The 23,862-nt window shown below is 44.7% G+C and overlaps 1 protein-coding gene across 1 annotated transcript in view; it reads left to right on the top strand.

Moving 5' to 3' along the window:
* Nucleotides 1-23,862, top strand: part of WDR93 (WD repeat domain 93) — a 48,464-nt gene that overhangs the window by 24,022 nt on the left and 580 nt on the right. The window contains exons 8-16 of the mRNA XM_061181770.1: nucleotides 2,913-2,997; nucleotides 6,521-6,692; nucleotides 8,887-8,957; nucleotides 9,532-9,618; nucleotides 10,663-10,782; nucleotides 11,113-11,326; nucleotides 13,125-13,188; nucleotides 14,876-15,032; nucleotides 15,396-15,597. Of these exons, the coding sequence (XP_061037753.1) occupies nucleotides 2,913-2,997; nucleotides 6,521-6,692; nucleotides 8,887-8,957; nucleotides 9,532-9,618; nucleotides 10,663-10,782; nucleotides 11,113-11,326; nucleotides 13,125-13,188; nucleotides 14,876-15,032; nucleotides 15,396-15,597 (1,172 nt within the window). The remainder of the gene's footprint in view (nucleotides 1-2,912; nucleotides 2,998-6,520; nucleotides 6,693-8,886; nucleotides 8,958-9,531; nucleotides 9,619-10,662; nucleotides 10,783-11,112; nucleotides 11,327-13,124; nucleotides 13,189-14,875; nucleotides 15,033-15,395; nucleotides 15,598-23,862) is intronic.

The raw sequence follows: 23,862 nt of genomic DNA, 5'->3' as shown, positions 1-23,862 counted from the left end.
AAATCTCCAAAGAGATTTAAGTTACATGTTAGAAATTTTTATTTTGATTTGAAATTTACCTTAAATATCAAATATGCTAATAAAATGTTCTACCAGGGCACTATTTTCAGATTCTCTGTGACTTAATCTTGTGCCTCATTCCCTTGAAGATAGCCCCCTATCCTTGAGGATAATTGACCCAAGTCATTTGTTCAGAGATGGGTTTCCCTGAAGGTAAAGGAGCTTAAATTTCAGGGCCCCTCACTTGTATGACCCCTTCCAAGGCCGTAGGAGGGGCCCTAGCAGTGTGTTCACATGACCACGTACTTTTGTAAAATTGGAAAAAGTAACATGTTTTAACCATAATCACGTAAGACCACCATCTCTTCTCACTCAAACTTCCCCTCTGTCACAATTTCCCCCAGATTGAGTGGTATTAGGGTGGTCATGGGCATTTTGTGTTCAAACTTTTGTGTTCTCTTTCTTACCAAGACCCCTAAATCATATATACTTCAGGCCCCATGAAATCCAATTTGCCCCTGCCAAAGTAACAGCCCAATCCACCAAACTGAGGGGTTTTTTTTGGTGTTGGAGGTTGTCTTTGTATTGGGATACCGTAGAGAACAGAGTGGCTTCCCTGGAGCTTCCTGGCTCTCCCTCTGAGGCAGAGAGCATACCATACTTTCCAGAGGCTTAGCTCTTGGGATTCTGGCCTATCAGAAGAGCAGTGGTGAACTTCCAAATGGAAGTCTCTTTCTAGAGTCCTTTCCTTTTTCCCTTCTAAAATTACATTATGTTTCAAATTATACAAATAATATGTGAACACATCACTCTGGGAAAAGCCAAGTAATTCAGATAGAGCAGCCCTCTCCAGAGGTCATCACCATTATTATCTTGGTGTGTGTTTTCTAGGTCTTTAGTGTATATTTTTATTCTGATATCAGTTTATTTAGAAAAATATAGTTTCATTTTATGGGAATTTTCTTCTATATAAGTGGCATCATACTATATATATTTTCTTACAAATTTGCATTTTTGTACTAATCAACTTATTGGCAAAGTTTTGCAATGTCAGATAAACCTGCCTTATTCTTTTGACATCCTGTGTTCTATTCCTATTAAGGATGTACCATAGTTTACTTGGCTGTTTGTCCATTGATGATACTGAGGGTGGCTGTTATATAATGCAATGAAAATCTTTGTAAATTCTTCTTTGTATACCTGAGTGCTTCTGAAGGATATGTGCGTTTTTAGTTTTAATGTAGATACTGTTAAATTGTCCTCCAAAAATGGCATGACAATTTACATTTAATCAGTATTTCTCCACAGCCTCGATAAATTTGATATTAATTTTTTGTGTGTGCAAACTGATGGAACAAAATGGCATCTCATGTTAATTTTCATTAACCTCCTCATATTTTTATTGGCTATTGAGGTTTTGTCTTCTGTGAATTGCCTGTGAATTCTTTGCCCATTATATATTTTCTAACACTCTGTTGTTTCCCTTTTTACTTTGCTTATGTGCTTTTTTGTTATAAAGAAGTTTTAGATTTTGATATAGTCAGAATTTTTAATCTTTTCTTTACAGCCACTGCACTTAAGAAGGCTTTCTCCATCTCAAGGTTATAAATAAATTCTCCTGTGTTTTCTTCTAATACTTTTCATAGTTTTTTTTTTTTTTTTGGACATTTCACTCTTTTATACACATGGGAGTTCCTTTTGTGAATGGAGCAAGGAAGAGATCAACTTTTATCTATTCTTTTAAAATAGCAATTGCCACACAAATATTTTTGAGTAATCCTTCTTTTCCCATTTGTTTCCTGACCTTATCATTCCTGTGTATGGCCTTTATCATTCCTATGTCCTTGCCTACACCAAGACCTTATGAACTTTGCAGAATGACACAGGCATTTAGTGCTATAAACTTATATCTAAGTGCTGCTTTAGCTGCTTCCTTTAAATTTTGATATGTCATATTCTCATTTTTGAAAATACTTCAAAATACTTCCTAATTTGCTTTTTTATATCTTTTTTGACCAATGGATTATTTAGAAGCATGTTATTTAGTGTCCAAATACTTGAGATGTTCCAGACATCTTTCTTTTCCTTTTATTGGTTTCTAACTTAATTCCATTGTGATCAGAGAACATACTTCATATAATTTGAAACCTTTCAAATTTATTAAGACTTGTTTTATGCCCAGAATATGGTTTATCCTGGTAAGTGTTCTATGTGCACTTGAAAAGAATGTGTATTCTTGTTGTTGTTGGTCCAAGTTATTCAAGTCTTCTATATCCTCACTGCTTTCCCTTCCGATTCTTACTGATTTTCTGTCTACTTATTCTGTCAATTATTGAGAGAAGAGTTTTGAAATCTGTGGGATTGTAGATTTATTTATTTCTGCTTTCACACCTAAGAATTTTTGCTTCCTGTATTTTGAAGCTCTGTTATTAGGTGCCTAAACATTTAGAATTTTATGTCCCCTTGAGAATTGACCATTTTATCATTATTCAATGACTCTTTTATCCCTGGTAATATTCTTTGCTCTGAAATCTATTATGTCAGATATTAATACAGCCACCCCAGCTTTCTTTTGATCAGTTTACAAGATGTATCTTTTTTCTATACTTTTAATATATTGGTGTCTTTATATTGAAAATGAGTTTCTTTTTGACAGCATATCGTTGGGTCTTGCCTTTTTATACAATCTGTCAATCTCTACCTTTTAATTGGGGTGTTTAGGCCATTTATATTTAATGTGATTATTGATATGTTTAGGTTTAAATCTACCACTTTGCTATTTACTTTCTATTTGTCCCACCTGTTTTTCTTCCTTACTCCTCTTTTTCTGCCTTCTTTTGAAATGAGTGTTTTTAATGATGCAGTTTTATCTCCTTTGTTGGCTTATTAGCTGTGCCTTTTCCTTATTGTAGGATATAAACATTTCTTTTAGAGAAGATGTTAAGTTGAGTCTTCCAGTTTACATAATGAAAATCAAACCACCCAAACCAGTTGCAGGTAGGTATAACTCAATGAATACTCTCTTTCCTTTTGCCATTGATTTCTTAGTTTTTTCTTTCTCTGTCTTTCTCCACATTTCCCATCTTTTCCATTTATTGGCAGCAATATCTAATTGACAAGTATAGTTCTGAAGATAATTTTTTAATTCATAAGCTCTGAGACCTAAAGATTAAAAATATAAATGTTACAAGGTACAGTTAACTAACAGAATTGGGATATCAGGAAAGAGACATCTTTCCCAAGTGCTAGTGGAGTTCATTCATTCCTACATTCCTGTGTTAGTTCATTCATCAGTGCCAATACTACACCAAGCACAAAGATGAGTAAGAAAGATACATCTCCTGTGCTCTAAAAGCTGCTAGTGTACCAAGAGAGAATAGGAGGAAACCACCATAGTAGGATATGATAAGTGCAACAGTGGGGAACATCCAGGGCCATAAAAACATAGAGGAAGGAGTAACTAACTCTGCCCAGGGAATAGGCAGAGGCTTTACCAGAAGAAGGGACATTTGGGAAGGTTTTGAAGAATAAGTGGGAGTTGGTTAAGAGGAGCAGAGGGGAAGTCCACTGTAGACACGGGACATAGAGTCTATCCTCTCAATATTCACATATGACCTCAAAGATATACCTACAAGAATGTTCACTGCAGTGCTATTTATAGAGGCAAAAGACTGGTTACATAAATCTGGTACACTCAGAATACTTTACAACCATTAAAAACAAAGAGAGAAATGCAAAACACCAAGAATAGCCAATTCACTCTTATAAAAGAACATGGTGATATGATTTGCTCCATCAAGATTTATTATAAAGCCACAGTAATTAAGACAAGGTAGAAAAAGAGATGAGTGAATAATAGAAATATATATAAAATACAGAAATATAAATAGATAGAAATAGTAATAGAAAAATAGATTAATAAAACAGGATAGAGAGGCCAGGACAAACTTAAGCATAAATGGACACTTGATACCTGACGGAGGTGGTGCTACAGAGTAGTGAATGGTCATTTCAGTAAATGATGCTGTTGTCCATATGGAAACAAAAGTGAAACTTGACCCCTGCCTCATATGATACACAAAATTAAATTCCAGATGAATCATAGAAGTAAATATGAAAGACAAAACAATAAAACTTTTAGAAAATAAGTCAATATCTTTATGACCTCTGGGTAGGGAAAGACTTTTTAAACAAAACACAAGAAGTACTTATATATAATAAAAGAAAAGTTGATAAGTTTGATTACATTAAAATTGAGGACTTCTAATCATCCAAAGACATCATTAAAAACATGAAAGAACAAATCGTGTATTGGGAGAAGATATTTGCAAAACACGTAAAACTTATGAATGGTCCACATCCAGACTATATAAAGAATTCCTACAAATTGTTAGGAAAAAGACAGATCATTCAGTATAAAACAGGCAGGAGATTATTCAAATGGCCAATAAACATATAAAAAGGTGCTCAACAAAATTAGTTATCAGGAATGCAAATTAAAACCATAATGAGATACCACTCCACACCCACCAGGATGGCTAAAATTAAAAGAGATTGATCATACCAAGTTGGTGAGGATGTGGAATAATCAGACCTCCCATACATTACAGTTAGCAATGAAAGTCAGTACAACCACCTTGGAAAACAGTTTAGCATTATCTGGTAATGTTGAAGGTAAGTTATATCCTATGACCCAGCATTTACACTCCTAGGTAGGGCGACCAAGAATATCATTTTGCCTGGGACTAAGGTGTTTCCCGGGATGTGAGGCCTTTGGTGCTAAAACTGGGAAACTCCTGCACAAACCAGAATGAGTTGGTCACCCTACTTCTAGGTGTATACCTGATAGGCTTGCAAGTAAATGTGTACAAGGAGGCATGTACAAGAATGATAATAATGACATGATTTCCAATAGCCCCAAACCATGAAACAACTGAAATATCCATCAATAAAAGGACAGATAAATAAACTTTAGTTCACTCAATGGAATATTATACAGCAATGAAAATGAACAAACTACAGCTATACACAACAAAATGGATAAATCTCACAAACAATATTAAGCAAAAGAGGGCACATATAGAGTTAACACTGTGTAATTCCATTGTGTACAGCTCAAAATCAGGCAAAACAAAGCTGTAGTGTTTAGATGCATATTTAAGTAGCAAAAGTAAAATAAATGTCATGAAGTGATTACATAAAAGCCAAGAGAATGGTTGCCGCTCTTCCCAGGGGGTTATGACTGGAGAAGGGCCCTTGGGAAGCTTTTAGGGAGGGGTGATAATCTGTTTCTTGACCTCAGTAGAGACAGATGTTTGCTTTATAATAATTTATTAAGATATATTTTTATGCTCTATTCTGAATGTGTTATATTTCACAACAAGAAAAAGATTTACTAAATGAAAATAAGCAACGAACAACGAAGAAGATCTATAGTACTGAAATGAAGAGATCTCCCAAGACATTTTGTTAAGTCAAAATGCAAGGGTTCTAGTGTATGACAGCAATTCTCAAACTTTAGCTGGATCAGACTCACTTGGAGGACTTGTTAAAACCCAAATTGCTGGGCCCCACCCACCAAGGTTCTGTTTCAGTAGGTCTGGGGTGGGGCTTGAGAACCTTCATTTCTAACCCTGCCAGATCCCTGCTGATCTGGGACCACATTTTGAGGACTGCTAGTTGATATATGCTATCATTTGTTTATAAAATATATACAAATGTACATGTAATACATATAAAAAATATAATACTGTATATATTATATAATATAATAATATATTGCCATCTAGAAGGGGCCTCTTTCTAGAAATTTATGCAAGAAACTGATAACAATGGCTGCCTCTGGGGAAGGAGACCTGGGGCACAGTGAGACCTCCTGGGCAACTTGAGGGACCTGGGCACTTTCAGAAGTTCTGAAAGTTGGGCTGTGAACCCAGAAAATAAATCACTTAGTTTTACTGTGGATTTAGGAGCAGATGAAAAAGAAGGGAATGCAAGGTTATTGGCAAGGAGAGTGATAAGAAAAGTGATTGGCAGAGAAAGGAGATTTTTTTAAAGGAAGGTAGTTGGATAAATGTAAGCACAGAAGGAGGCTGGGACTGTCGAATGTAGGTCCGCAGCAGCAGCTGAATAGCACGAGTAATGGCAGATTTGGGGCCTTGCTGAGCTGGGGAGACAGCAACAGTGATCTAAGGCCTCTAGTGACTCGTGAACATGTCCTTGGCCTCTGGAGATTCTGTAGTCTGGAAACAGGAAATGACGGCAGGATGGAGATGGAGAAGTGGGAGGAGGAGAGCAGCTGCCCTTTGCCTGTGCTCCGTGAGCTGGTGGAGTAGGAGAGAGGCTGGGAAGAAGACTGAACACCTGGGCAAAGCAAGAACAGATTTCTGAGGATGAGGGATTCTGCAGGAAACTGGGAAGCATGGAGGAGAAGCGGGAAATCAGGGAGGAGGAAGTCCTTCCTGATGGTTTGACCAATCAGGAAGATGGTTTGACCAATTCTGGAATATTTTCCACCTAGGTACCACATTTAAAAGCCCCCTGGAAGTCTTTGCAAAGATAGAGGACTGCTGTGGGCTGGGCTCTGGGCAGAATCACTTCATCAAGGACAGTCAGTGGGAGCAGCAGGCGGCAATCTTCAACGCCACCTTCAAGAAGTACCTGGATGGGGAGTGGGAGGAGGAGCCGCTCAGGTGAGCCATGGAGGGGGCCCAGCCAGAACGCCTCCTCCCTGGGAGCTTCTCCTCTCTGGGCACATGCAGGAATCAACCCAAGGACCTGAATTAATTCAAGGTCTCAAAGCTCTCGATGGTTTGGGGGACTTTTCTGAGAACTTCAGAAACGTCTTTTGAAAAGTTGTATGGAGGGACTTCCCTGGTGGCGCAGCGGTTAAGAATCTGCCTGCCAGTGCAGGGGACACGTGTTCGAGCCCCGGGCCGGGAGGATCCCACATGCCGTGGATCACCTAAGCCCGTGCGCCACAACTACTGAGCCTGCTCTCTAGAGCCAGTAAGCCACAACTACTGAGCTCACACACGTAGAGCCCATGCTCCGCAACAGGAAAAGCCACCGCAATGAGAAGCCTGCACACCACAATGAAGAATAGCCCCCGCTCACCGCAACTAGAGAAAGCCCGTGCACAGCAACGAAGACCCAACGCAGCCATAAATTAATTAATTAATTAAATTTTTTTTAAAAAGAAAAAATTCCTTAAAAAAAAAAAGTTGTATGGAGATTGTCTAAATATAGCTCGAACAAAGGCTGATAACATAGATTTTAAAGAAGGCATAGACATCTATGGAGATGAGAAGTAGAGTTTATTTTAGAATTTTTTTTTTTTGGCCGTACCACGTGGCTTGCAGGATCTCAGTTCCTCGACCAGGTATTGAACCCGGGCCACGGCAGTGAAGGCACTGAATCCTAACCACTGGACCACCAGGGAACTCCCTATTTTATAATTTTTTGTATGATAGCGTCTCCTTAAAAAAATTTGTTTTCCTGATTATCTAGACAGCACAGATGATCCTCAAGAGGGAAATAAAAGTCACCACTATTTTTTTTTTTTCGCAATTGACAAGGAAATTTAGTTATTTCTGAGATATACATTTTAAAGTAATAACTAGAATTATGACTTATAACATTATACCAGAACATTTAAGATTTTTAGAAATTTCATGTAATGTCTGAAACATTTATATTAACATATTTCCATACAAATAACCCAATGAAAGTTTAGTATTAGTTGTTTTGTTTGTTTTTTTATACTGCAGGTTCTTATTAGTCATCAATTTTATACACATCAGTGTATACATGTCAATCCCAATCGCCCAATTCAGCACACCACCATCCCCACCCCACCGCGGTTTTCCCCCCTTGGTGTCCATATGTCTGTTCTCTACATCTGTGTCTCAACTTCTGCCCTGCAAACCGGCTCATCTGTACCATTTTTCTAGGTTCCACATACATGCATTAATATACGATATTTGTTTTTCTCTTTCTGACTTACTTCACTCTGTATGACAGTCTCTAGATACATCCACGTCTCAACAAATGAAAGTCACCACTATTAATATTTTTCTCCATTTCCATCCAGTCTTTCTAAATGTAATACATTAATGTGTAATTATTAAAACATTACTTTCTAATCTCGGTCAGCAGGTAGGCCTCAGTGATTGTAAAAACTGAGCCCAAGTCCTTGAAGTATCTGGTGGAGCAGGTTCAGGAACCAGCTCTCCTCACGGCGACTGTGGGTGTCAGGGATGTTCTTGCTTCACATGGGAAGTGAAACCTCTCATCTTGCCGTCAAGTGGGCCTTGAATTTTCTCACTTCACACAAAGTCCCAGGGCTAGGCCCTAACAGAAACTACCTGAGGCCTGAACTGGAACCCAGTAAGGTTCAGTGCTGTGCTGCCCAGCAAGGTATTTAGGAATTTTGCAAGCCAGTCATTAAACCACTGGTAACCGTCCATAATGGGAGTATTTATACCACAAAAAGCTACGAACCCTGTAAATCAGGAAATCAGGGTTTTTTTTAGTTTTTTTTAAGAGTGCCAACTTATCAGCACACCACTGGTTGTACTGCTCCCAGGACAGGAGCATTTATGCACTTCACCCAAGTCTGGCATTAAGGGATCTTCCCCAAGATCCCTTGGGGAAGGGATCTGCCCACACTGGGTGCTGTTCCCAGCCTGGGAATAACTCCCACCGCTCCACCTGCCCTGCCCTCACCAGGACCAGCACATAGAATGTGATTTGCCTCATGGTCCTGAACTCCTGGGAAGGTCCATCTGAACTACCTATTTCTGGTCTTACTACCAAGACTCTCCCAGCATTTCTCCTTGCCAAGGAGTGTGCCATGGCTCTGACCAGTGTCTCTTTCTTTCCCAGTATGGCCACGTTCCACTTCCTCCTTCCTAGCTGCATAATTGCAATGCCAGTGGAAGTCAAGAGCCCCCCAGGTAAATGAACGTGAAGCAGGTGGTCACCTTGGGGGAATGCTTGGCAAGCCCTCCTAGGGAAGTTCTGCACAGCACACCCTGCCTGCTGGGAGGGAATGAGGTGGAAAGTCGGCTGCCAGCTGCAGCTTAATGGTTTCTGGTTGGACCTGTGGCCCCTGAGCCCAGATTCCCTGATCTGGAGGCTGGCACTGTCTTCAGGGAGTGAGCTGCCACAGAGGACGGTGTGCACACACGTCCTGCCAGGCTGCTTCTGGATATGAATTCCTTTTGTAGAAAATGTTATTTAAAACACTGATAGCCAAGTGGACATGAATTATCTAGAAGATGTGAAAGCAGCTGAGGGGCAGTTGTGACCATCCTCCCTGCACTCCCTGCACAGGAAGGTGACTTGGCCCTAGGAACACCCCTCCTGGGGGTGTGCCCAGCCCCTCATCTGGAAGCTCACCCTTCAGTTGGGTGCTGCCCATTAGAACGAACCATTTCAAACTGACTTCCTCTTGGGCAAATCCCTTCACACAAACCAAAGGCCACCCAGACTCCTTACGTAATGCCCATTTCCTCTCTTCTTTCCCAGGGGTAGCCTGTGTCATTGGCGTACACTGGACTGGGAGTCACAACTTCTTCCTCTATTCACTTAACCGAACGCTGAAGGATAAAGCTGGTACTTTACTGCCGAGATGGGAGTGGCCTAAGCTCAGCGCTCTGAGAACACGTCCTTCTTCAGCTTAGCTGAGAGCACGTGACTGACACAGCAGCGTGGCTTTAGGGGACCAGAGCTGTGCAGGCAGAGTGGGTGGCTTGGCAGCTGTGGTGTGACCCCAAGGCTCTGTCTCTGAACTGTCATGTTTCTTAAAGATGACAGGTCCATAGGGACAGAGCCCCATCAGGTCCACAGGGCTCCTTAGACAACGAAGGTAAAAAGAAGGTGGGCTTGGCACCAGAGGGCCCGTCCCAGCACAACTGTCTGTGAACTGTGTAGTCTCAGGCCAGTCACTTCACACCCCAATCCTGTTTTCTCATCCAAAACAGAAAACTACTCAATTACACCATTGTTATCCACTGCATGCATTTGTTGTGAATAGCAAAATTCAGAGTTTCTGTATGTGAAAGCTCTTTGAAATTGAAAGGCACTTAGGAAATATGGGTGGTGGTGGTTTTTTACAAACTCATGGAGGCAGTTACATGAGCAAGTTCACTTTTGTGAGAATTCCTTGAAGCACAACACTATGTTGTACTTCAGAGTTATATCTCAGAAGTAAAGTTTAAAAACTCACAAGGGAAGAATTTCTTTCCTTCCATCCCTCTCCCAGGCAACCTGACTTCTCATCTCAACTTCCGTACTAACCGGGCTTATATGACCTCCGGCAAGTCACTTACTTCTCTGCCTCAGTCTCCTCATCTGTAAGACAGGGGTACTAATAGACCCCACCTCATAGGATCCTTGTGAGAATTAAATGAAATGATGCATTAAAGTGCCTACCACGCTGTTTAGCACCTAAGTACTCATTCAATGTCAGCTGTAGTATAATAATGGTATAACTTGTTATATATATTATCCTGAGGAAGGAGACAGCATTGCACAGAGAGGAGAGAGATGGTGAGTCCAGACAGGCAGACTAATCTGGGTCTCATGTTGTCCAGGTGGAGGTGATGGGTGGGGGCGGGGTCTGGGGGGCAGCCTGGTGAGTGGTGTCCTCCCCACTAGACCCCGAGGGCGTGTGGCCCTGTGCTGCACCCATTGCGGTGTCTCAGCTCAGCGGCTGCTACTCCTACCTGGTGCTGGCCTGCGAGGATGGTGTGCTCACACTGTGGGACCTAGCCGAAGGTGAGCCCCACTGCTGCCTAATACCGCCGTCCCTCTGATACACATTTGATGGCTACAGTCAGTACCTGGCTGCATTGTAGATTCCTTCCCTCCGCTCCAGTGCTGACCCTGCCCCCCTCCATCGGTTTGGTTCCCCCAAATACTTAGAAGGGGCCCCCCTGAAGAGGGCTCCCCTCGGACTTTGGGGTTTATTGCCTTCACCCTCGGGGGATGCTCATTGCTTGGTTTTGCCCTCACATCCCTCACACTCTTGCTGGTCATAGACCCTGCACCCATGTCTGCCTCCCTCTTCCCCCTTTTCTGACCTGCTTGTGCGTTTACTTTCTCCAGGACTCTCTCTTGGGGTCATCGCTCTTCCTGAAAGATGTCTCTGCCAAAGCATTCACTTCCTGAAATACTTCTTAGTCCACGAAGGACAGAACATGTATCCTGAGGGTCCAGTGAAATCCCAAATGAAATGTGTGGTACTGTGTACAGATGCTTCTCTCCATCTGGTGGCAGCCACGGGGACCCAAAGACCCACCCTCAGTGTGCTGGTGGAGAGGTCAGTGGCTTGAGGGCAGGGTGGGTACATGATCTGCCAGACAGATGATGCTATTTAATGGTAAAAAACTGACAATCTCTCAGCCTAGAGTCCACTTTCCCTCTAGTCATCACTTTCCCAGTGAGCTTCTCAAGATCACCAATGTCTTTTACATGTGGGTGTATATATATATGTATATATAAATATATATAAATGGTATGATGGCACAAATGACATCTTTCATATCCCACATGACCAGGAAGAGGGTCATTTCTGCCAAAATAGTTTTTTATCAGTTTCTCCAAGGGTCTCTTTCTCTCTTTTAAATTGTGAACTATTTTATGCAGGCAAATGATCTGTACAATATGTGTGAGGGGGTGTATTTAGCATACATATGGGGGTGGTGAGAACTCCACTGTACCCATCACCGAGCTTAAGAAATAGATCATCTCCAATTCAGTTAAGGCCCTCTGTGTGCTGCTCCCTGATCACATCCTTCTCTCTCCTCCTCCAAGTTAACCACCTTTTAATTATCTATTGCTACATATAACAAACCACTCCACAACTTAATGGCTTAAGAAAACAGTCAGTGTTTAGTCTCTGATGCAGTAGGTCAGCACTACGGGCTAGTCTCGCCTTGGCTCTCACAGGTGCCTTTGGGCAGCTGGCAGCTCGGTTAGGGGCTGGATGTCTAAGCCGGCCTCACTCACGTACCAGGCGTTGGCAGCTGTTGGCTGGGGCACTCTTCCTTTCGGCCTCTCCTGCAGGCCATCTCAGTCTCTGTCACCCGGTAGCCTGAGGGCTCCCAGCAGCCAGCGAGGTTCACTGATGCTTTCCAAGCCTCTGACACTGGACAAAGCATGTCACCTGGCCACACCCACATTTAAGCAGCAGAAAAATAGACTCCACCTTTTTAGTGGGAGTTACTGCCAAATATTATGTCTACTTTTTTTTTTCAATCTACCACATTGTTTTCTTTTTTTTTTTTTTTACTTTATTTATTTTTGGCTGCACTGGGTCTTCATTGCTGTGCGCAGGCTTTCTCTAGTTGCGGTGAGCGGGGGGCTACTCTTTGTTGCTGTGTGCGCATTCCTCATTGCGGTGGCTTCCCTTGTTGCGGAACACAGGCTGTAGGCATGTGGGCTCAGGAGTTGTGGCACACGGGCTCAGTAGTTGTGGCTCAGAGGCTCTAGAGCACAGGCTCAGTAGTTGTGGTGCACGGGCTTAGTTGCTCCGCAGCATGTGGGATCTTCCTGGACCAGGGATTGAACCCGTGTCCCCTGCATTGGCAGGCAGATTCTTAACCACTGCGCCACCAGGGAAGTCCCTTTTTTCTTTTTTCTTAAATTTATTTATTTATTTATGTTTTCCTAAATTCATCATTTCTTTGTTTTCCTTTAAGAATTAACCACATCCATATGACTGTATCTCCAAGCAATATATTGTTTAGCTGTGCATATTTTAGGGGACCTGTAAGTGGAATCATATTATGTATATTCTCCAACTTGTTTTTCAATGCTATTTATTCTGTAACTTGCTTTGTGATATTGTTCATGAGAGCCATACATGTTGTATGTAGCTCCAGCTCTTTTATTTTCATTGCTATATTGTATCCCATTGTATAATGTAACACAATTACTTAAGCATTCTCCTACCAATGATTTATTTAGATTGTTCCCAGTTTTCACTACTGTGAACATCTCTGACATACCTCCTAATGCTTACAGACAAGAATTTCTCCAGGATATATGCCTAGGAGAAGATAGCAAAACTTGAAAAGTCTTCAAGTCTGGATATCTGTGTGTCTTGTTTCCTATAGGCCTGTGAAGCACCTGGATGAAGCCATCTGTGCAGTGGCCCCAGTCCAAGCCTTACCTGGCATGGTAGGTTCCTCAGGCCCCTCATTGCTCTTTAGTGAATGTGTTCTTTATTCCTTCCAAACATACTGGGCTGGCCAAAAAGTTCGTTCGGGTTTTTCATCCCATCTTAGGGGGAAACCCGAACGAACTTTTTGGCCAACCCAATATTTGTTGAAGGCCTATCGTGTGCTGGGCACTAGACTAGCTTTGGGCACTGACACGAAGGAGAAAGCACCTGCCCTCGTGGAGCTCACAGTTCAGTTGGGAAGACAGGCGAGCCCCCAAGCAGCCGCCCTAGAACCTGACAAAGGCTGTGATATATCATGCAAAGGATACTGTGGAACGGAGAGAGAGGCCTCCTAACTCAGCCTGCAGAGGTCGGTGGGGAGGAAGTGATGGGCAGTGAGCTGAGCCACGGGCACTAAGAGGGCAGCACCATGGAGGCGAGAGAACACCATGTCCCAGGCCAGCAGGAAGTTCAAGGAGCTGCAGGATCAGACTCCTGTGGGGTGTGGGGAGGGAAGAGGCTGGGGGGTGGGGGCAGAGGGGCCCTTGTCTGGGATGGAGTTTGAAGCTTAGAGGGGAGTTGGAGCCAGGGAGCTCCAACTGTGTCCAGGGCAGGGCGGCGAGTGGAGCGGCATTAGTGAGGAGACGGGCCCCACAGCCCAGGGCTGCCTGGGCTGCAGCCAGAGGTCAGGGAGGCACTGAGGCTGCTCTTGGCTTGTGGAGCTGATTCTCTAATCCCTACAGGGCCACTGAAGGAAACACAGGCCTGGAGGGAAAGCCTGTGATTCCCTGTGTGGCCCTGCCAGGAGTCAGGGGCCTACAGGACCCCCAGAGGAGGCTCTGAGAGAGTCCAGGGCTGAAAGCGTAGATTCTGTGCTCAGTAGCCGGTTAGCGGTAGTTAAAGCCGTGGGGAGCAGCGCGGCTGGCCAGAGCGAGGAGGTGCGTAGAGAAGAGGTTCCCGGGGGCGCTACCATCACTTACACTGTAAGTCTTCCGGGACAGGGAAAATGAGCTCACGAAGTGACGGACAGGGGCGCCCCAGGAAAACCAGGAGGGGGCTCCTGGCGGCTCAGGGAGAAGGACTGGAAGAAAGCGAGAGCACAGGGTCCTGTGCTGAAGAGAAACCGAGTACTTTGTGGAGACCAGTGTCCATGGCAAGGGGGACAGCAGGGGAGGTCGGGGTGCAGGGAGGGCGAGGAGAGTCTCTCTCAGGCGTCTGAGTGTGTGGCAGCGGGAAGAGGATGTAGGGTCAAGGGGGGTTTTAAAGATGGCGGTGAGTTTAGTATGTTCATCTACAGAGAGGAAAGAGCCCAGGCAGGAGAGAGGCCTCAGCTCCATCCCAGGGCAGGAGCGGCCGTTGGCTTGAACAGTCCCTGAGGAGGTGGGAGGAAAGGGTATGGCACAGATGCAGAACTGAATCCTGGCCGCGTGGAGGGGGAAGTAGCAAGAGAAGCAGGGCCAAGTGGGGAAGGACGGGCCCGGAACAGACACAGCCCTGGGGCTGGCCAGCTGCTGCTGGAGGCTCCATAGGAGCAAACACGCACATTGCTGCTGTCCCCTGAACGGTCTGGCTGGGGCCACAGGCTGGGTGCCAAGAGTGAAAAAATTCTCTGTTCGTCTTTTATTTCTACCTGCTTTTCTTATTTCACACGGGGGTGAGTGACAGAGTGGAGAAGTCCCCATTCACCATCTCTTTGCTTCCCAGGTGCTGATCTTTTCCAGCAATGGCTCTGTGCACCTCATGGATGTGGCCAAGCCGCAGATCGTCTGCGCCTTTGCTCCCCCAAGGTCCTACCACCTGGCGGTCCCCTGGAAGCCAGTGTTTGGTGTGTCTTTACACCACCCGTGTTTCCTGCTCCGAGGTACGGAAGGGGGATCGTGAGGGCTGCTGCCCAGACCTGTGGCCTGCTGACCGTTTCCCTGAATTTCTCAGTCCTCTCAGAAAGCATAGGGTGACCCCACCCAGTCTCCTCCCCACGCCTCATCCCATCCACCACAGGCCAGCAGGACACCACCGCTGAGTCCTCACTTGGCACTTAGATAAAATGCCAGACAAGGTCTCCTCTCTGGACCCCTGCTCCTCCAGATCAAGTGAGCCCCTCACAGCTCAACCCCAGTGACCCCGGCTTTGTAAGCAGAGAGCGGCCCCTCATGCCCGCCGGGACTACAAGGCCACAGAGAAAGGGATCACTGTAACAGAACGCGGTGTTCCTGTTTCGTCCCAGGAGACCATCCAGATGAAATTGGATCTGCCAGCCAAGCCGAGGACATCCCAAATTCTATTTTCTATTTTAATTTCGAGGCCTACCCACTCCTGGAACAAATCTCAAGAAATTGCACCATTCCTCAAGCTAATGTGTTGGATGACACAACTTTCCCCCAGGTGTTGCCCTTGGAGGAAAGATGCGAGAATTTCTTCCAAAAGAGGTAGAGTTCTGGGTCTCTCTCTCCTCCCCGCACCCGGGGTTGTCTCTCGACTAAGGAATAGTGGTTTGCTTGATGGTAAGATCCTTTCGGCATTCAAATCTCATTCAGACTGGTAGAAAAGGAGTAATGAATTCAGGCTGGTAAGAAAAGAAGGGCTGCAAGTTGGTGTTTTCTTCCTGTCAAGACTGTCTTTTCTTTTTGCTTTCTCAATTTTTTTTTTTTAAGTATATTTGGATTATCAGACACAGTCATCTAAGACAGGGGTTGGCAAACTACAGCCAAATTTGGCCCACTGCCTGTTTTTGTAAATAAAGTTTCACTGGAATACATCACGCCCACTGCTTTATGTCTCATCTACTTATGTAAGTGCTACAACAGCAGAGTTGAACAGCTGCAACAGAGACCCTATGACCCATAAAGCCTAAATCATTTACTATCTGGCCCTTTATAGAAGATGTTTGCCAGCCCCTAGTCTAAGACCCCTTTCCTCTCTCCGTCATCCAGATAAACGATTATGTGATACATCTTTCCTCTTCCCCTTTCTGTAAACCCCAGCCTCACAGGGACTCTGCTTGTGTTCCTTCCTCCTATAAAAGCATCATTAATGGTACTCAGTCCATTCTGGGGAAGCAGGGGTCTCTTCCAATCCATCCACAACAAACTTCTAGGGGTTTTCAAATTCTTGTTGACAATTTCTGCCATGATCTGACCATACCTGTCAGGTGGAAGAGGGTTGTCAGTGGAGCCGTGGACTCTCACACCACCTGCCACTACAGAGCTGGGGGGCTTTGGTGGGCTCTCCCTGCCAGGGTCTCAGTGTCCCTCGAGGAACGAAGTGAAATGGCTAAGATACTCAGATTTGAGGGGTTTTTTGGTTGCGCTGGGTCTTAGTTGCGGCAAGTGGGCTCCTTAGTTGCAGCTCGCTGGCTCCTTAGTTGTGGCTCACTGGCTCCTTAGTTGCGGCATGCAGGCTCCTTAGTTGTGTCATGCAAACTCTTAGTTGCAGCATGCACATGGGATCTAGTTCCCTGACCGGAGATTGAACCTGGGCCCCCTGCATTGGGAGCGCAGAGTCTTATCCACTGCACCACCAGGGAAGTCCCAGATTTGAGTTATGACTCTATCACTTACTAACTGGGGGAGACGTTGGGTGAGTTACTTAGCCTCTGAAGGCCTCAGTTCCCTTAGTCATTCAAAAATATTTATTGAGCACCTACTATGTGCCAGACTGTGTTCTGAACATTTTTATGATGCCTGTTCTCCAGGCTTCGTAGGTATTCAGTGAGAAAATACATGTAAAGTGCTAGGCACAGGGTGGTCGCTCAGTAAATGGTAGGTACAAAAATGGTGATGGGTCCCCTCTGAGTTCAAATTCACGCCTGGGAGGATTGTACATATCACCACGAGGGGGCACCACAGCTCTCCTCCGTGACTGCATTAACCGCCGCATTCAGTTCCTCCCTGGGTTGTGATGTGTTGCTGAGGCGGCTTCCAGTACCTCATGGGGGGAAGCATGCCCACCCACCAGGAGGGGAATATGGTCCATGGGTCTTGGGGGAGGAGGACAGTGAAGAAGGGGTCAGTTGACATTTCCCCTGATTAAAGATTTACCAAGAATGCTCAGCTATCCCTCACCTGGAAGTTTCTTATTTTGACCCTTGATGACTTGACTTGTCCTTAGGAGATGCAGCTGAAGAATTTAAGGGTCAAGTATTATGATGTCTACAACTTACTTTCAAGTGGTCTAAGAAAACATTTGTAGAGAGAGACAGAAAGAAAGAGAAAATGTTAACAACTGCTGAAACCCAGGAAAATATTTATAGAGAGAGAGAGAAAGAGAGGGAGAGGAAATGCTAACTGGTGAGTCTAGGTGAAGGCTCGTTGTACTACTTGCAGCTTTTCTATAGGTCTGAAATTTTTCTAAATAAAAGATGGAGAGAGATTATATTATTTACAGTAGAATCCTGATTTTGAGTAAAAGAGAGAAGACTAGAAATGTATACACCACTAGTAACAGTAGTTATATTTGGGTAATGAAGGATGTGTGATTTTTTTCTTTGTGTTTTTCCTCTTTGCTCTTTTCTATCAAACATGTGCATGATTTTGGAAAATTTCAAATACTGGTTTTAAAAAAAGTCAAGAGTGTGAGGTTAGGTCATGGCTGTAGTGAGGCCGTTCTCCTGGGTTGGAGGTCATGGTGTGGAGCTTTCTGGTACTCTTGTTTGATGAGGCTCAGAGAACTTGTTTAATGAGCGTGTTCCCATTTCTGTCCTTTCTGTGGAACCCCCTCCTTTTACTGGCCTAGGAAGGGTGAGCCTCTCCACTTCACCCAAAAGCCAACAGGCTGCCCTCCTTTTGGGAATGGACCACAGGCCAGCAGCTCCAGCTCTGGGCAGCTTACCTCCTGGCTGGCAGCCGAGGGCCCAAGCAACTCAGGACATTCAGCCCCTAACTGACATTTCCCGCCCTCAACCAGGGTGCCAGGTGGACGTTACCACTCAGACACCTGCTGAACTCTGCTTATTAGCCCAATAAGGTTGCTTCACATGTAGAACTACTACCATAACAGAGTAATTCCCCACTGCAAAAAATGTTATTCATTATTTCTGAAATATATATATGCACTTGTAAAATTTGGGAAACAGGACAATACAAAGAAGAAAATTTAAATAACCCACAACCCATCACCCCAAATCCCAGCACTGCCATTAATGTGTTAGTACATTTCCTTAAGGTTTTATCCTTAGCATTTTTACTAAGTTGAGATCGTGTTCACTTTTTAAATCTGGCTTTATGTCACTCCAGAATACAACTTAATGACTTTTTAATTTTAAGAAAAACTTCCTTGTCACAGTGGTTTTTAACGACTATGTAATTTCCGTGGGAAAGGTGTCTATAATATCCTTCCCCACCCCGCTATGGTTGGGTCTGCTCTCATGAGAAGACAGTCCGTCTGCCCTGACCCCCTCCAGTCTCTGGAACCCCAGAGACCTATCCTGACCCCCAGTGGGAATTGGGAGGGATTCCTCCAGTTCCCCCTTCCCAACTGTCTCCCTTCCCAACCGTCTCTCTTCCCTGTCAACACAGCTTAGCCCCTAGGTCCCACACCCCAACCCCTCACCGGGAGGGACCCCAGAGGCTGGGTGGGGTGGAGGGGACTGCCTCCCAGGGAACCTTCTGCAGGGAAGAGGGCTGGAGTCAGCAGGGCTGACCAGGTGGGGCGCTGGGGGCCAGGGACAAGGCTCGGGGCTAAACAGGCAGTGGGAGCTTGGGGAAGGGAAGAGCTCAGGGAAGTGCTCCCTGGCTCCGAGGACCCAGCAGGAGCCGGGAGGGGCTGCACTGTGTGGGTGGGGCAGGCCTAGCTTGAAGGGACATTTACTTGGGCCTGATCACAGTATTCAAATCATATTCCTCACGGCAACCCATTTTCTGAATTGGGTCCCAGAGATAAATTAGGAAACACTGATTTAAAGAAGGCTCTTCCTGTTCTGCTTGCTCTGAGGTCTGACACCTGGGGCTTTTCCAAAGAGTACCTCGCCTCCAACATTTTATTATGTTAAATATACAGCAGCTTTGAAAAAAGTCAGTAAACATCCACATACCCACAACCTAGATTCTGTCATTAACATTTTACTATCGTTTCTCACACATAACCATATATGTCCGAGGATGTTAATCTTATCTTTTTTTTTTTTTTTTCTCTATTTACTCCTTGTGTCTGAAACAGTTTCCATTGGCCCTAAAACTAGGTGAAACTTTAAGGCAATGGATTCAGAGTTTCAAACTCGCGATAGTCTGTCCAAATTGTTTTCGCAAAACCTGCACTTGGGACTTTTATAAATAGCCAGTGTGAAGGAGCCTGCCTTTAGGACTTTGAAAGGAGCCCAGATAGTACCCAGTGTGCCCCCCCCCCACCCCCGCAGGCCTGGCTTCTGCTCCCATCCAGCCTGGGCCTCCAGGGCACCATTTCCATCTGGCTCCACTCCCTGTTGTAGTATCTGCCATCTCGGCTGGCTCAGACTTTTGATCACAAGACAGAAATTTCAGGACACAGGAAGCTGACAGAAACAAAATGTCTCTCTCTCTATGTCTCTCTCTCTCTCTCTCTCTCTCTCTCTCTCTCTCTCTCTCTCTCTCCCCCCCCCGAGCCCCCTTTGTTCCCTATGGCCAAGCAGAAGGTGGGCTTCTGGGCTGACCCAACAGTCCCAGCTCCACAGGGCACACGCCCCCTTGGCGAGGGGGTCGGCAGGCCCTGTATGGACACCAGGTGACATTTCCCTTGAGGGTGGAGGAGGAATACCCTCCCACCCCACCCCACCCCCATTTTTACTATCCCTGGGAGGGAAATTGTGGGCCTATCCTAACCTTCCTTTGCCTTTCTTGAGAAACAAAGGGACGAATCCCTGGAAAATTATTTATAGACTCATAGATCCCAAATGTGCATGCCATCGGGCTATTGGAATTCAGAGGTTTTGTGGGAGGCCTTACAGATGTTCCATCTCCTCTCCCACTTTGCAGATGGACAGTCCATCTTTTTGGAAGATGTATGCACACACATTGCTTCAAAACAATAGACAGCAGTCACATTTGTTGTGCCATCATGGGAAGGAAAACCCTTTCCTTGCTGATGGTGGAGGGAGGTTGTCTCAGTCTCCAGAGAGGGCTTTCCCCAGGGGGCACCTGACAGTCAGTGCCCAGCCTCACATGAACAGGCATCCTCCCCTGTCCCTCCTCACCGCTGAGCACTGACTGCCAAGGGGAAGCACACGGGAGATGTGCCGGTACCACGTGGCAGGCGGCTCCCACCACCCCTGCCCTGGCCGTTGGTGGATAACCTCACCTCCCACTTCCCAGAGCACGCCAGTTCCTTGGCTGCCCTCTCATCCGGGTCTCCTGGGTCACCCCCCACCCCCTGTCTCCCTCCTGATGCAGAGAAAGAGGCATCCTGCTCATACCCAAGGCCATCTCCTCCCCCAGGACACCCAGACCTTACTGTCCATCTGGTTGGTGACCTCTTCCCCTCCACTGTCCTAATCACAGGCATGTGTCCCGACCACATTCCCATGTTAGAAAACAAGCAAACGCCTTCCCAGTTCTGCAGCCGCCTTATTTCTCCTCCGCCCAGAGCGCGGCTCCCAGCAATCAGTCCACACCCCACTCCCGTGTCCTCTTCTCCCATCTGCGCCCCAGCCCACTGCAGACTCATCATGGGTGTCACTCTGGCCCCACTTTCCCAGACAACATCCTCAACCAGTCATTTTTGTGAGTTTTTCCTAATATTTCTGTAGGGTAAATTAGAGGTGGACTTTCAGAGTTACGGGGTAGGCATGTTTGGACTGGGATAGTTGTACCCACCAGCCCTCCAGAGACGGTGGATTCATTCTGCATCCTCACCCCTTCCCCATACTGGCCAAGAAATGAGGGATAAAAATTGATAGCTCATTACTATTTTAATTTGGAAATTAACAAGGTTGAGCATCTTTGTGTTACATCTATTGTACGTTTCTCTCTCTCCTGTGACCCCACCTGGGTCTTTTTCTTACAGGTGAGTTCATTTTCTTTTGATTTTAAGAGTTCTTTGTTAATATGTTGTGAATAATTTTTCCTGCTTTGTCTTTGGATAGGAGTAATTTTGGTTGCTTGTTTAGCCAAACAGAAGTTTGGTATTTTTCCATCTTCTCCCTTAGGCTTTGCTGAGGGGCGGTTGTAAAGAGCCTCAAATTCAGGGTGCAAGTCTGCAATGCGATGGGGGGTAGACGAGGGCCTCTAGCTGTGTGACGGGTCAGACCTCAGTGTCCTCATATGTAAAACAGTGACAGTCCTATCTCCTCATAGGACATTGCCTGGCACATTCAGTAAAGGTTAGCCATTATTTATTACTAGATCATAGAGAAAGCCCTTCTACACTCCAACATTATATTTTAAAAGTCACCCACGTCTTCTTTGAACAGATTAATGACTTTATTTTCAGTCCTCCTTTTAAAACTTGCCCTAGTTCCATCTATGCGCTGCCTCCTGGCTGGTCGCTCACTGATTCCACGTTGTCCTGACCCCTCCGCCCAGCAATTTTACTTCCACTTATTTAGCAGCAGCAATAGTGTTATTATAATTAACTTTTACTGGAACTCTCCTACACTGTTGGTGGGAATGTAAATTGGTGCAGCCAACAGTTTGGAGGTTCCTCAGAAAACTAAAAATAGAATTACCATATGATCCAGCAGTTCCACTCCTGGGCATATATCTGGACAAAACTATAGTTCAAAATGATAACATGCACCCCTATGTTCATAGCAGCACTATTCACAATAGCCAAGACATGGAAACCACCTAAATGTCCATCGATAGATGAATGGATAAAGAAGATGTGGTACCTAAATACAATGGAATACTACTCAGTCATAAAAAAGAACGAAATAATGCCATTTGCAGCAACGTGGATGCAACTAGAGATTATCACACTAAGTGAAGTAAGTCAGAAAGAGAAAGACAAATACCATATGATATCACTTATATGTGGAATCTAAAATATGACACAAATGAACCTACCTATGAAACAGAAACAGAATCACGGACACAGAGAACAGATTGGTGGTTGCCAAGGGGGAGGGGGTTGGGGGAGGGATGGAGTGGGAGGTTGGGGTGAGCAGATGTAAGCTTTTATATATAGAATGGATAAACAGCAAGGTCCTACTATATAGCACAGAGACCAGTATTCAATATCCTATGATAGGGACTTCCCTGGCGGTCCAGTGGGTAAGACTCCGCGCTTCCAATGCATGGGGCCCAGGTTTGATTCCTGCAGGAACTAGATCCCACATGCATGTTGCAACTAAGAAGTCAGCGTTATGCAATTAAGACCCGGGGCAGCCTAAATAAATAAATAAATAAATATTTTTAAAAAATATCCTGTGATAAACCATAATGGAAAAGAATATTTAAAAAAAGAATGTATATATATGTATAACTGATTCACTTTGCTGTACAGCAGTCATTAACACAACATTGTAAATCAACTATACTTCAATTTTAAAAAATGAAAAAAAATTAACCTTTACTGAGCACCTACTGTGTGCCAGGTACTATGCTAAGTACTTTGTGGCATATCTTGTTTCTTACTATGATTATTATCATCCCCACAGTACAGCGAGGAAGACAGAAGTCAAATTGCCCGTCCAGGGTCAGCACCTTATAAGTGAAGGAGCTGGGTTTGCACACAAGCAGTGAGGGGCCAAGGCCGAGTTTCTAACCTGCACACCCTCTGCCTGCCCCCTGCCCATCCGCTCCCCCCACCAACACACACATATACACACACACACTGTATACTGGAATCTCCAAGTGTCATCAGTAGGGAAAGAGAATGAGGCAGATCTGAGTGCCTCCTGGAAGCAACTGCCAGGATACATTTTCAGTGAAAAAGGCAGACGGCACAACAGTGTGTTGCACACTTCCATTTAAATTTAAAAAAAGATTATATGCATGTCTGTACTTGTGTGTATGAACAGTATTCAAGGATTTATAAGGAGTTGTTAATTACAGTTGCTTTGAGAACAGAAAATAAGGATCTGAGGTGAGAAGGAGATTTAATTGTACACTCACTTGTATCCCTGATTTTTTTTTTTTAAAGCAAAGCATAGGTTACTTCTTTAAGTTATAATGCACTGTGTACCAGACATCTCCATGTGACTGTCCCATAGGCAGAGCCGCAAAAAACTGCAGTCCTTGTCTTTCCCCACAAAAGTGTCCCTTCTCCCGTTTGCCCTAAGCTTTTAAACATTTTTTAAAACATCGCTCACTCAGGCACCAGAGGCGGAAAGCTGGCAGCAGCCTGCATCCTCTCCCCAGAATGAAGGCCTCCTCCTGCCTGCTTGCAGTGGCCAGCTCTACGTGCAGAATGAGGGGTGACCCTGGGCTTCTCTGATTCTTCCACACTGACTATGCATTTATTTGTTATTTTTTAAAAACCTATTATTTTTTTTAAAAAAACCTCAACTCAAAAATCTTATCTTCTGAGAGCACTGCCCAGGCAGGGAGTGCTCCTCTCTGCACTTTACCTCTATTGCTCTTAAATGCCTCCTATTACAAATGTTCTTTTCCTCTTGTCCCTCTTACTAAACTGGGGGGAGGGGCAGCTGTTTTAGTCACTTTGATCTTTCCAACACGTCCACCAGTGCCGGTCACTAGTAGATGCTCAAGGAATGTTTGTTAAATGTAACTATTGGCATTCGGATGTATTTAACGTTGGTCCTGCAAATGGACTTTTAGTTC

Source organism: Eubalaena glacialis, chromosome 2 (assembly GCF_028564815.1).
Source record: "Eubalaena glacialis isolate mEubGla1 chromosome 2, mEubGla1.1.hap2.+ XY, whole genome shotgun sequence".
Classification (NCBI taxonomy): domain Eukaryota; kingdom Metazoa; phylum Chordata; class Mammalia; order Artiodactyla; family Balaenidae; genus Eubalaena; species Eubalaena glacialis.
The sequence above is the reverse complement of the archived record's forward strand: the minus strand, read 5'-3'. Positions and strand labels throughout refer to the sequence as shown.